Genomic DNA, 14135 nt, shown 5'->3' on the forward strand with positions numbered 1-14135 from the left:
ACTTAAAACTGGTCAATAGATATCATTTTATAGACCAAAGGAAGCACATAGCATTAAAAATGTTGAATAATCGATGAAGCTAAGGATGCAAACCTGAATTAGTTTTATGATACTGCACTGTAGCTCAACTAAAGGTCAAGAGATTTAATTATGCATATTTATATCAAGTTTTCCCATTTCTTCTAAAAAGCGTCAAAATGATGTAAACCAGTTTTGATCGACACACACTAAAGAGGATGCCTGGCTTAAAAAACAAAGCATTAGACAGACTATTATTATATGGTGCTAAAGCCAAATATTAGCAATTACTGTAACACAAACTTTGATTTTTAATTCATTCATCTCAATACTGAAAAAAAACTATGACCGCATAACTTAAGTCGAGGGAAGATTCAAAGATACTAAGATATTATAAACAACAAATATATTCTCTCATACAAGTAGTAACTTAAATAAACATCATTTTTGAATACTGTATAATATTTTAATATAAAGAAGTACGAATTAGTATTTAGTAGACTCTGACGTTGGGGACTTCCAACTTGGCTTCCAAAGGTGAAGACAATCCAAACACGTAGAAGTTCTGTGATTGTTCTCCAGACGCAGCCGAGTAATTCACGACGTCAACACCCTTCGCACTGAGAGCCTCTGTGAGAAAATAAATGAAATTAAACATTTGAAATATTGCATTCAATCAACGTCACGTAAGATAATATCTTACATATCTTACAAGAAATACTGGCATTTTAAAACCATGCCTACTGTCATTGACCTATGCACCACCAAGGCAGTCTAGACTTCATGTCCGGCCGGTACTTGTCGATCACTGTCTCAGTAGTTTTATTAATTTTATATTTTAAACCTTCGTGTCCGTTTAAAGTCCGTGTTCGGTGTTTCTCAATTTGTCAAAACTATGATGACATTCAAATGAAGTGAATATTTTATCCTTTACACCTGAAGACGACTTCACAGAGTTGAAACCGGTTGCAACATAAAGCAACGAATTGGATTACTTAGATGCAAGGAATTTAATTTACTTTAAGTATTTAAAAACCCTTGCATAGCATTTCAAAGATTTAAGCATATAGTTTCAATTGTATATTTAGGATTGTTCAGGATTAAAATAATTGCCACTGGTCCTTGGCTTAGATATTCTGAATTACATATACTCCATGGGTAGCAATTACTTAGTCCAGGTATCTTGCGCTTAAAAATAGTCTCATATACAGGGTGAACAACTTAACTGGGCCACCATTGGTATCTCATAAACTGTTAGAATTAGAGAAAACATGGAGAACTTTAACTATTTTCTTATCACATTAAAAATATGACTACAACTTTTTTTTATGGTAGCTATTTTTAACATTTCTTATGTTTTATACCTTTTATGTAATGGTTATTTTATAATGTAATTGTAATTTTTTTTAAAGTTTTTTATTCTTCATAAATTCATAATTTTCCTCTACAGATACTCATTTAGGAGCTACATCGTGGAGTTACACCCTGTAAAGAGTGGCCTTCTGTGTAGCTCCTAAACTAGCGAATTCGGAGAGGAAATCTTAAGAGTACATAAGTCTCAAAATTGCATCTACATTCTAAAAAGATCATAAAATACAGAGTGTTCATAAGAAATTTTAAGCGCCATCTTTGGTGACTATGTTTGAAAAAGTGAAATTCATATTTGTACTGTATTTTGTGATATTTTTTCGGACTGGTAATATATTTTTTTGAAGTTCCAAGTAAATTTTACCTGATATAGCCAGGAAATCTTGTCTGGGGTTGGCACCACTGAACAGTTGGACACTGTTCCAATCAGCTGTTGAAGTGCCAACAAGTCTACCAACTTGAGAAAACTGAGCTCCATTAACAGCCAGCAGGTAATGGATAGTCTTGCTTTTGATTGTTCCTGTGGAATATGGTACAGTAAAATTAATTGTTTGGAAAAGAGCCCAGAATTAGATATGCAACAATTTAGGAGCACTCATTGTGTAAATGAATTACAGTAAATGAAACACGCTTCTTTATTAATGTGAACTTAGGATCTCATGGTCCTTGCTTACAGTTAACATCTACAATACTACAATATTATTAATACAATGGTTGATTTTTGGTAAGGGCCATATGTGCGCTTATCTTCTTAGTTCGCTTGTAGGTTGGTAGCACTGACCTGTGACGGAGTTAGTTCCCCTGGCGGTGGTAACGCTGACAGTGACACTCTTTTGCTCGCTTGGCTCGTAGCGTTGGCTGACAACAAGCCCCGCCTCCTGGGCTAGCTGAGGGGCGTTGATGAGGTTCAGTCCGTTGCTGGTACGTCCAGTCAGAAGTCCTACAAGAGCTGCAGTCCCCAGGAATCCCATGTTTTCCAGTGCTGAACCTTAAGAATAGAGTTAACTGTGTGAATATAAATTGCAAAGAAATATTGAATTTTCTAACTATGATCAATGTGATAGTTTTCAGTGAACCTTCGATATTCCTAGCTCAAGTTCAGTAATGATGGCATAAAAGGGGAGGACAAAAACAATTTTTTTTTTATAACTTTTGTCTTTGTCGTATTTCATAATGCTTTTCGGATTGTCTTGAAAACGTCCATTAGTTATATTCCATATTTATGACATAATCTGTAATCATACTTTTTATTTACTTCACGTATATGTACAGCAACTAGAAGATCACCAAACATGGTTTTAACTCAGTGCCAAAAACACACCAAACTTAATTCTCCACTTATCTACAAAATTACTTTTTATTTGAAAAAACATTGATTCGATTTATTTTCCAATTAAACCAGTTATACAAAATTGAAGCAAAAGTAAATCAAGTTTTATTTTTGGATTCTTTACAGTGGCAATACTAATAAATTAATTATTCATCAATTCATCTGTAAAGTTACCTGGAGCTAAAATTTAATCCATCTGTAATATTGTAAATGTGTTTAAATTTGTTCCAAGAACAAAAATTACAGAATTTTCCGTCTGTGTTTTTAAGTCACTGGATTAGATATTTTCTGTACACAACATAAGTTAATTCTTCACCAAACTTACCTTTTCTGATAAGTTCAACTTTAGCGTCGGCCCTGTCTTCGTCTTGAAGCAGTTTACCCAGCAGACGTCCGAGGCTTGTCGTCAGTTCGATCCACTTGTTGTTGTACGGGACGCAGGCTGCGCTCAGCACTGGGGCGTTCACAGCTCCGGTGATCTTGTATCTGTGGGCAAAAATGGTAATCAGCTGTCAATAGGCTTAAAATTCAGCCGGTATTAATCAAGCGTATAGAACTATGTTACTCTCTGTATCCATATTAGGATTAAAACATGATACCATAGACTAACCAACACAAGTAGACTTCTCATCCCATTGTAAATTTTGAAGCACGTTTTTCGTGTCTAGTTCATGTACGTGACACATGGGCGCTAGTGTTGACGAAACTTGGTTTATAATATTTTAGGGTAAATTTCTTGATTTGTGCTTTACTGTTTGGTTATATAACTAGGGGACAAGTTATTGTTTATGATTAGACCGTATTATTTGGCTAAACGAGGTTTTAAATGGCTGTAATAACGGGAAACAAATTGTAAACAAAACACGACCTCTACATAAACCGTACAGAACTAACAATAAAATTGTCTTCAGCTGTTCCATAAGGATGAGAAATCTACTAAGGGAGTATGTTTTATCTATGATGATACTTAGATGCTGGATCTTCAAAATAATAATAATCAAACAATTAAAACATTGCATATTTCATACTGCAATATCAAGCATGAGAAACAATTGCGTAATGACTGTTAGTAGGTCTATTGATTATTTACTATTTCAAATATAATGTTAATAAGAAAAGTCATTGTTAAAACTACTTTTGATTGGGTTTTGTCAGAGCAGTAGGATCTTGATATAGTCCATTAAAAAAATGTTAGGCGGATTAAGGGGAAGATTCTGTACTACCTTTTTTGCTTAATATGTTTCAGCTGATTGACGTTTTGGCAAACCTCAGCTGTTGAGCTGTCGGATCAAGTGGAGGGGATAGATTTCCTCTCGTAAAACCATCAAAATTTTGTGAATGGATTATAGCTTAACACTAATACCGAAACCCCGGTCTGACAGGCCCACGGGAATTTTCAAAAACGCATGTTGGCAACACGGTTTACTTGGGAAATTCCATTCCCCCCTTCCCCCCTTTTCCTCCCCTACCTATTGATATATTGTTTGTTCATTTTGCATGGGTTCCGTGACCTTGACAGGTTGTCTGTTCATAACATGCCCGTGTCAGAAGCCCATCGTTAGTGTATTTTAAAGCGGGGTCTCACAGGCCGAGGGTTTCGGTTTGTGTGTGTCTAAGCGGGGTCTATTATTTTTCAAATGGGGTCTCACAGACCGGGGGTTTTGGTTAACGTCAGCCTAGGTAGAGTTTCGGTATTAGTGTTAATTTATTGGAACAAAATATACTTTTATGAGGTATATTACACGTTCCATGTGTCGAATAAAGAGAGTTACAAGAAGAGTACAAAGAAGTAAGAGCAAGAGTTGCATAAAAAAATGAGTCTATTTTAGAACACATTACTTAGCAATTTAAATTGATCTAGATTGTGAATATGATTTAAGGTAAAATTGATAAGCGGTAAATATGTAGTTTTACTATCTTCCCCTATATCTGTTCAGACTTCTTGAGTTTTGGAGTTGTGGGGTTGTATGGGTACTCTACTGTACTTGTATGTAATAATTCAATGTACTAAGTTTTTAATTATTAAATACTCACGGAGATTTGGGATCATTGAGTGCAATGAACTGCTCTGCGATCTCGACGGCCACCCGAGTTTGAGCCTCGTCCGTGCTAGCGCCAAGGTGTGGTGTACAAACTACCCGTGGGTGTTGTATCAGGGCCAGGCTGGTCGGGTTCTTGGGTGGCTCCTCAACAAACACATCCAAAGCAGCACCACCACACCTTCCGTCCTATGAAAATTTAAGTTAAAGGTTAAAGCAAAGTCCTTAAACTTAACTGCCTATTTCGTTTTATAAATACCACCATAGACAAATAGAATGAATATAGACTGGCAGCAGTGCTGCGGTTAACATATGTTTCCGCGCTAACCGCTAGGAGTGTCGTGTAGTTACGGCGCACACCGCTGCAACGTCTGCTGGTCGCATACATCTCCTGCGCTCTTTGCCTGCAGCGGTGTGCGTCGTAACTACATGACACTCCTAGTGGTGGGTGCCGGAAGCTTTCTTTGACAGTCTATATTTATTCTATTTGTCTATGATACCACTGAAAATTAATTCACTCGATGTGAGTTCATATTAACAATTTTAGACTCCCAAAATGATCTTTGAGAAATTAACAAAGCTGCCATTTCTTATATTTACAAACTCAGTCATGCAAGACGATTTTCAAAAATAAAGCTACAAATCTACCAGTTTAAGGAAACTGTAGGTAATAACATTGCAAATTTGCAACAAGTAAATCTTTGTTACGGTACCCTCAGAGAATAGCATATTTTTGAAGAGTTAAAATTGTGTCTCAGTCTTTTAAATCTTATTTCAAAGTGTAAGGTTTATTATAGTTTTATAAATTTAGGATGTAATCACAATCATCTTCTTAAGCATAACTACAGAGAAGTAGTTGGTGTCTTACACCAGTGCTGGTGTCTATGGCAAAGTCCAACACTGCCCTCATGTACCACAACTCTCAAGGTGGAGGAAGACCCTGTGCCCTGTGCGATAAGAATTTCGGCACAGAGATTTCAGGCTTTTTCTTGCCATGTATATTTCCGACATAAAATATCAGAGCTGAAATCTCACGGCTATCCCATGAGCGTGTTTCTTCCGTATCTCACTTCTCTGTTTCATTACTTATGAGATACTGTAAATTGAACATTTTCATTTTTATCGGGCTTGCAGTGTATTTGAAAAAATGGCCACTATCAAAGCCCTGTAAGTCAACTGTCAGAATCACTTAACAACTACACATTTTAATAATTTAACACCTAATCCAATTAAAATCACATTTTTACCAAACACCCTTGATCTGTTACCTTAAGAGCCTCCAGTAAAGCTGCCTCATCTACGATGCCTCCTCGAGCCACATTTACGATCCTCACGCCTCGTTTGCACTTGTTCAACACTTCACTGTTTATAAGATCTGAAACAGCAATGGTAAAATAAAGGTTAACCAAAGGTTATTTTACACTTATCAACTCTAAGAGTACTTTAAGTTTTTCTTTACTTTTTCAATTATAACAGCAGGTAAACACAAATTAACTTATCCAAGTTTACAATTAGTTTTCCTGAAAAAGTTGTTAAACAATTGCCAGCTGTTCTCAATTAAGCTATAAATCAATTGTCCTATCTGATGAAAATCAGCTGACTTTGTAACAAAGCTCATTTCATTCAAGGGTCAGAACCAACTCATTTTACACACCCCTTATTTCTATTCAGAAATGTGTTAATAAAGTGTGTCACTTTTCTTAATGAATGTGTGTAATTGGATGAGAATTGGTGATTCAATGGACTTGTTTGGACCATGCACATAGAAGTATAGTAGGACACAAAATTAAAGTCCCATATGTCTGCAGGTAGAGTAGACCCGTCCTAATCCTGTTTGTCAAAACAACGCTATTGTTGGGAGCTCGGCAAGCAGACGGGCTGGGAATACCACCCTCCCCTCGCTGTTCCTAGAAATTCCGTGTCCTAATACAATTTGCATAAATTGAACCATAAGACTTGAACCATCATGCGAAGGCTCATTTATTTGATCATCTGAAAAAGAGGAATAAAAACAATTTTGAGTGAACGCTCTACGGAGTTCCCGTTACCGAGTTATCCGGTCAAAAAAGAAAACAAATAAAAAGAAAAGACTAATTTCTAGGAACAGCGAGGGGAGGGCGGTATTCCCGGTCCGTCTGCATCGCCGAGCTCCCAACAATAGCGTTGTTTTGACAAACAGGATTAGGACAGGTCCACTCTACCTGCAGACATGGGACTTTAATTTTGTGTCCTACTATAAGGTACAGAGAAAACTTGTTTATGGGACAACCACACACTTTCAGCTACAGTTTATTGTGCATGGGCTCAGTGCTCAGTGCTTTAGAGTAATGTATTTGTGACAAGCAAGGAAGAGCTAGAGCAGTGAGCAATGTGCGGAAGTTCCTATCGCACAGGGCACAGGGTCTTCCTCCAGCACAATTGTTGTAGTGTGTGATGGAAAGGGAAAAAGGGTGTGAAGGGGTTAGGAGAAGCAACAGTGTTGGACTTTTCCCTAGACACCAGCGACTAGTGCTAAATACCACTAAGTGCACATCAGAATGTTTCTTCTGTACCTTACATCTCTTCGTACCATGACACACAGCATGGTTTTAATTCCGTGAAAACTTCAACAGTGCCTTTTATTACTGGACCATTACACCCCTTATTTCCATTCTGTGCTCTCCGGTTACAACTGTACTCCTTCCTTGTTTTGCTTCTGAGTTATAATTTATGTTCTATATTCAGTTTTTTTTTCTAATTTTAGGTATACTACATTATGGAAGGCATACAGTCTTAAATTACATCAAAATGCTCTTAAATAAGGATACCAGTACTTAGAAATAAAACACTCACTACGAGTTTGTGGGATGAGAGGAGTGTGGATGGTGATGTAGTCGGCTTCGGGCCAGATCTGGTCTAGGTCTCGCTTCTCTACGTTGAAAGCAGCAGCGTCCTCGGCAGACACCATTGGGTCAAACCCAATGGTCTACAACAGAGGTTAGTGTCAAAAGAAACAAGTTTAAATAGCCCTAATGATATATTTCAATTTTTTTCAACTCCCAGGAACCGAACGCTCAAATGTTTTTATATAGAGACAAATATACCAGATATTTATTACTATGGGATTGAACTAGAGGCATTTCCCTAGCACAATCCAAAAAGGGATTAGTAAACCTGGATTTTTCTAGATGCAACGGTGGAAAGCGGAGTCGGCTTTCCTCTGGTCATATGGATTTTAATGTTCTGTTTTCCTAGAAGCGGAGCAGAATTATTGGAAGAGTACAAATTACTTATACACCCTCTTGGTGCCCTAATAGCAGAGGAGTTGACTGGTGGAGTGGCTTTTTCTAACTTAGGTAGGTTTTTTTTTCTTTTTATACAAAACAAGTTAAAGTTTATAAATTTCTCACTTGTTAAACCAATGAGTTTTGATTCAGATTTCATTTGGAAACCTCTTCATTATTAACTCTTATATTTTACCCTGACAATTAGAGCAGTAACATTCTATGTAACAAAACGAAACTAGTTAGAGTAAATAGGAGTAGTTTGATATGAAAGAACTATGAAATTACTCTTAGACAAATAAGATAAGCTTAATAAACAGTTTTATCTGGATACAAACAGGAAAAACACTGTTCTTACACCATTATATTCGTTATGGTATCATTCAAACGTGATATCAACGGCTAGGCCAACATTTCAGAGGTCAACGGCATCAAAGGGAATGTTGTTTCCAATGTTGCATAACACTAATGTGTTTGTTTACCATCCGTTGGAAATTTTTTTTCTGTTTCCACTCACAAGATGTTTGGATGAAATCAAACTTTGTCTTTGACGGTAAAAATATTTTTTCTATAAGATTCAATCTTTAAGCACAAAAGTTGTTTTGTTTTGGATCTAGTGTATAATCTATTGCCAATAGTGTATGTATCTTTTTACTATTTCATAAGAAAAACTGAACAAAGTCTTTTTCCTGACTACGTTTCTTCTATATTATTATCTGAGTACAATTTATACGGTACTAATTTACAGTTCAAAACCAATTGAAGGGAACCAGTTTTAGAATAGTATCCATATTAGGATATTCGGCACAATTTTGAAGATGAAATGTTTAATGTAAAAGAAAGAAAATTTTAGTTATTATTTTTTTTATTGGTTTAAATCTTGCCAGGCAAGTGTTGACACCCCAGTGGTTCAGAACCCACCTCACGCTGTAGGTCTATTTATAAACCAAATAATGAATAGATGTGTGCCATGAGAACGTTCTGTGTTGATGAACTCTCTCCAATAAAATCATAACAATATCTCTAAAGGAAGACTCGTTGTTGCTGATTTGCTTACATCTTGTTATCAATTTGACCCAGATGCAACCATGAACTTTGAACAGGAATGCTAATTGCGACTAGATTAAAAACTGTACTTTCAGTTTTTTACAGTTTATCGCAACACACTTTTTGATTTTCGCCCTCGCAAAGACAACTAATAGACATATATGCAACTGCGTAGTAAATTTCAGCTTTTGTAATCAGCACTTGTACAATTCACCAGTGTCTCTAAAAAATAATACAGTTCTCAACGTCAGGGTCCTCCTATAGGTTTTATTTAGTCCATTATGTATATTTTACATCATATGATATGATTCTCACCTTCATACCGAAAGCTTGCATGCGTGCAGCCACTTCTCTGCCTATGCGGCCTAACCCCAGCACTGCTAGAGTCTTGCCTGACAGTTCGCTGCCTGTGTACAGCTTACGATCCCAGCGGCCTTCCTTCAGTGACTGGCAACCCTGAGCGATGTGTCTGCGGAAAACACATATCTTACTAAACTTTTATCCTAAAAAATATTTCTTAATCATTTCACATATATTATTGTTGTGGAGGCATTCTTTTACCATGTTTGGTTATGTCTTAAATTATTTTTTATTTTGAGAAAGGGGGTGCGTTACCCTTTTGTACATCTTTAGCAATACAAAAGTATGTACAGTATATACTGATGATTATGTGGATAAACCCTTTCCTTACTTTGTTAAACAAGTAAAGAACAATAATTTTGCAACATCAATACTAGAAAAACTTATCATGAAAATAATTCAATTTTTGAAATTGCTTTACTAACACCATTTATAACCTCATAGTAGAATAGAAAAATCAAATATTTGTTATGGTACACCTTAGAAAGTAAAATCCTTTAATAATTATTTTACTCAATGATGTTATACAGATTTTTATGTCACAAATTAAGTGTTACCAACCTTGCCATTGCTGTAATGAGGGAACATGTGAGCTCACAAGCACTGATGGAGTTACCACCAGGAGTGCTGCAAAACAACAACTTATTAACAGATAAATCAAATACAAAACATGATGATTAATAATTAGTTCAGTATTTGACCTTTTAAGTCCAATATTGAACTTCATGAGTAAAATAAAAACTTAATTAGCATAACTCAACAAGTAGTGAGAGATCGTGTGACCTAACTTGTCCATAGAAACCAACAACAAACCATACTTACTTGGTTTATTAGTATTGTTATGTTACGTAGTCTGTAAGTTTTGATCAATTACCAAGCTGTCTAAACTAAACCTCATAGAGAGCACTGTGTAGATAAAATGATTGGATAATGTCTCATTCAGGTTTGGTGTGCAGCCCCATGACGAGATTCAGTAAGGGACCTACAGTTTATAGTGGAATCCGAACCACATTTAGGACCCCAATATGGTGTATGGCTTTGCGAGAAATAACTACAAGACAATTTTTTTTTACTACCACTATATGGAAATGATCAAATTGCCATACCTGTAAAAAGTACACAAAATAGCTCATTGCCGCTCTAGAGCGGGAATGCATCATTTCCGCTCCCTAATTAGCTGCACAGTTGTTGTGTCTACACCAACCACACTCACACGAGCACAGTAATTTGTATTCTTACTTAATACACAAATAGCTATTATGAATTGCACTTTTGATCAGGCTATTTCCTACTTTTTACCTACTGTTGAAATAACCTTGTCGTATAACAATATATATTTTCAAATTATTTCCGTGAATTTGATTCCCATAAGATCAACATGTTAAATTATGTATAATTAGATAAAAAAATAAACCATATCACTCAAAGAGCTGAGTGAGTTGATATTCCATATATATTCTAACTAAATTGTTTTCCAGTAAATAATTAGGTGGGTTACTGATTTTCTTACTTGAGTACTATGACTCCCTTGCGAGTGGCGGCTGGGATGTCAATGTTGTCCACACCAGTCCCAGCACGTCCGATCACGCGCAGGCCTTTACAAGACTGCAGGACGTCAGCGGTTACCTTGGTGTCTGACCTGACGATCAGTCCATCGTGTTTCTGTAAACAACAGTTAATATCTTTATGTAAGCAATATTTAAATTTGAAATAATCCTTCCTTTACGTGGTTCTGAAAAGTCTGCTCGAAATCTTGTAAAGCAAATTGTACCAGAGTAAAATGTTCTAGATTAAAAACACTAGATTTTTCGTCCTTATGGGTCAGCTATAAATTTATATTTTGTTAGGAATGTATCCTGCTAGCATTTTGTAGTAGGCCCACACGTTGATATTTCTATCTAGTCGGTTAACCCTTTGGGTACCAGAAATTTATTTTAGTATTTTCCAAAAAGTGCTAGAGTTTTTTTTTACTAGGTATGTCCGAAAAGTCCCAGGCTTTTCACAGAAGAATATTTCCTATAGAGAAATCTTGATGGGTCTTTAAGTCCAGAAGAATCTTATAACTTATCTTGAAAATTGTTCAGTTTATGTATTCAGGATTTTGTTGTTTATTTGGCCTAGTTTGTATTTCAATGACATTTATAAAATAAGATTGTTAACCGTGACATAAAATTGATCATATTATTCTATTTATTTACAACCTTGAAATTTGTTCAAGTTAGTTTCACATGTTTTCAATAAATGGGACTCGGTGGTTGTCCATGGAACAAGTAGTAGACAATTGGAAATTAATATTTCAATAAATATTTTGTTTTTCATTATAAATCCCACTTATATCCGTGACATTTGGTTGGATCGTAGTCTTCAAGTTCAGAGTCAATGTTGAATTACATAACTAGATGAATGAACCTACACACATGTTTGGGGCATAGGTTATACTGATTACAACAATGGCCTTGCATGTGTTAAATGATCAGCAAATCAGCTGGTCAATTAACAGCTGATTAGTGAATGAGAGTTTCAGAAAATTTTGCATTTTTTACAACTCTCTCAAAATGAATCGATTTGTCCTATTTAATAGTCTATTTTAACCTCAAGTAGCACTTAAATTTTAGATTACATTGTTAAAAACATATAAACTCGTAATATAAAACAAAAACAACAAATAATAATAATAATAACAATAATAAATTACTGTTGACAAAAACTTAATATATTTTTGTGTAGGCCCCTACTTGGGTTGCAATAATTCAAAAATATTGTTTTTTTCACCTCTAAAACTTATAGGTGTTAAAATTTTTTGTAAGGTTATAAAATTTGTATTGTAGAATTTAATTTATGTTTTGAAATTCAGAGAAAACCAAACTGTTTTAATATTTTTTGGATGGAATGGACTAAAGTTAACTATCATGCATTTTACTAAAATATAGTGTTATTTCAATAGTCTTGAAATCTTGTATTTGTATGTTATAAAACCACTATCTCCTGCTTATGTAACTTCCATCAATAAAATATTGATTATAATGTTTGAAGTGATTGTGCAGAAAATGTGCATGGCACAGTACACTATTTTGAGCATACTGCATTTCAATAATATTAATATGCTATAGTAATATTTGAAATGCAGTTGTTGTGCTAAATATATTTAAAAATTGAACTAATGATTCACATTTTAATTTTTAATTATTGACAATTCAATCCCAACAAAATTTAGCTTAGGTCCAAAATTGTTTATATCTTAATGAAAAATAGCACCATTTTTAGAGTTCATGTTAATAGTTAAGTTATTTTTAATGTTTTTGTTTTGTTTTACAAAATTTAAATTATGTTGCAACATTTTTAATTAGTTTTAATTTATGAATTTTAACTTGTCCGCTGAGTGGTCATCATTATGTCAGCAGGTATATAAATATATGATGTATAATAAATATGACAACATTTATTCAATTTAAGATAAGTTAGCACTCCACATACATGATTATGTTTATAATAATGTTTTTAGCCTAGGCCTACTATAAAGGTATTACATATCATTAGCAGTGAATGTGTTGATTTATGTTTGATAAATAGAACAATTTATTGAATTATTCACAACATTTTTCCAAAACATAACAAATCTACTTATCAAATATATGTCTTACATTTAAAAAGTAAATTTAAAAGAAAACTGGGTTTTTATGTGAGTTACACAGTTTTTATATAAAAATATTACACACTTTTAAATATTTCAACAATGGCAAAACCATAAACGATTAATAAATAAAATATTTATAAACCTTTAAATGTAATGGTTTGATAATGTTTAACAAAAACAAATAATTTTCAAATATTTAAAGTAATCTTACTTAATAGGCAACTAAACAAAACCTGTAAAGCAAAACAAATTAACTTACAGAAAGCTCCTTTATCAGTTCCTCTTTCGGCAGTTTGTACTTGCAGGTGACATTGATGTTGTGGGCTTTCAAAAGATCAACACAACTTTGATCGACGGCATCGCTAATCAACACATTTTTGATCGTAAACGGCATTTTGATCAACACTTTTCAACACGTTTCGACCAGACCTAACCACGAGCCGACTACTGTAGAAGTGGACTAGGTCTGCGGTGCGATCAGTTTTATAAATCACTGCTCTCTCCTGATTGGCCGGTTCCAACAATGGTCTCGGATCAGCTGTTGCATTAATCGCACAGCCCAGTTCGATGGTCAGACTAACATTAGAGTATTTAAGTTTAATGCAGCGTTTAAGTTATATTGCGTAATTTAAATAAAGACAATTTGTTTCACCGATTTTAATGACTTGAGTACAAACTAGTTATCAATGTAGATACCTATTTATTTCCCTTTTATGGTTGCTGAAAATAAAAAAAAGCAGCATAAACATGCTTATCGTTGTTTTGAATATTTGAAATTTAACTGAATGATTGTGTACTAATTTATGGAATTATTTTATTTACTAGTAAAAGCTATAACACTTTCAGTTGGTTATTATATTTATTTTTTACAATTCAATAAATTATGTAAGAATACTACAACGTTTTAAAATTATAAATTGTACGTATTTGTCATGAATGATTATTTAACAATGCTGTGTATCTTAAATGTTTAATTTTAATTGTTAATACGTTTAAAGTTAATTGTTAAGTTAAAACTATAAAATTGTAGTGTGAAAATATAAAGGTTTAAATTGGTGTGTAAATTATTTATTCTT

General features: G+C 34.4%; 1 protein-coding gene across 1 annotated transcript; it reads right to left on the reverse strand.

The window, feature by feature from the left end:
* Nucleotides 1–407: 407 nt before the first annotated feature.
* LOC128991112 (hydroxypyruvate reductase-like) lies at nt 408–13510 on the reverse strand. Its single transcript, XM_054413852.1, has 11 exons — nt 13319–13510; nt 10936–11087; nt 9987–10052; nt 9381–9534; nt 7588–7720; nt 6024–6130; nt 4751–4944; nt 3042–3202; nt 2168–2374; nt 1751–1906; nt 408–648 (listed from the first exon to the last, which is right to left on the reverse strand). Exons 1-11 carry the CDS (start codon nt 13451–13453, stop codon nt 512–514), a joined length of 1602 nt encoding a protein of 533 aa, XP_054269827.1. The 5' UTR covers nt 13454–13510; the 3' UTR covers nt 408–511.
* Nucleotides 13511–14135: the final 625 nt, after the last annotated feature.

Source organism: Macrosteles quadrilineatus, unplaced genomic scaffold (assembly GCF_028750875.1).
Source record: "Macrosteles quadrilineatus isolate MER2022 unplaced genomic scaffold, UCM_ALF_1.0 Scaffold_1__1_contigs__length_201487025, whole genome shotgun sequence".
NCBI lineage: Eukaryota > Metazoa > Arthropoda > Insecta > Hemiptera > Cicadellidae > Macrosteles > Macrosteles quadrilineatus.

What these genes read in the sequence shown, in the direction of transcription:
- LOC128991112 (XM_054413852.1), bottom strand. Translation starts at nt 13,453, where the DNA reads ATGCCGTTTACGATCAAAAATGTGTTGATTAGCGATGCCGTCGATCAA. An exon ending in AAGGGAGTCATAGTACTCAA is followed by an intron (nt 10,053 to 10,935) that starts GTAAGAAAATCA and finishes GTTGTTTTGCAG; the next exon opens with CACTCCTGGTGGTAACTCCA. An exon ending in GGGAACTAACTCCGTCACAG is followed by an intron (nt 1,907 to 2,167) that starts GTCAGTGCTACC and finishes CATATTCCACAG; the next exon opens with GAACAATCAAAAGCAAGACT.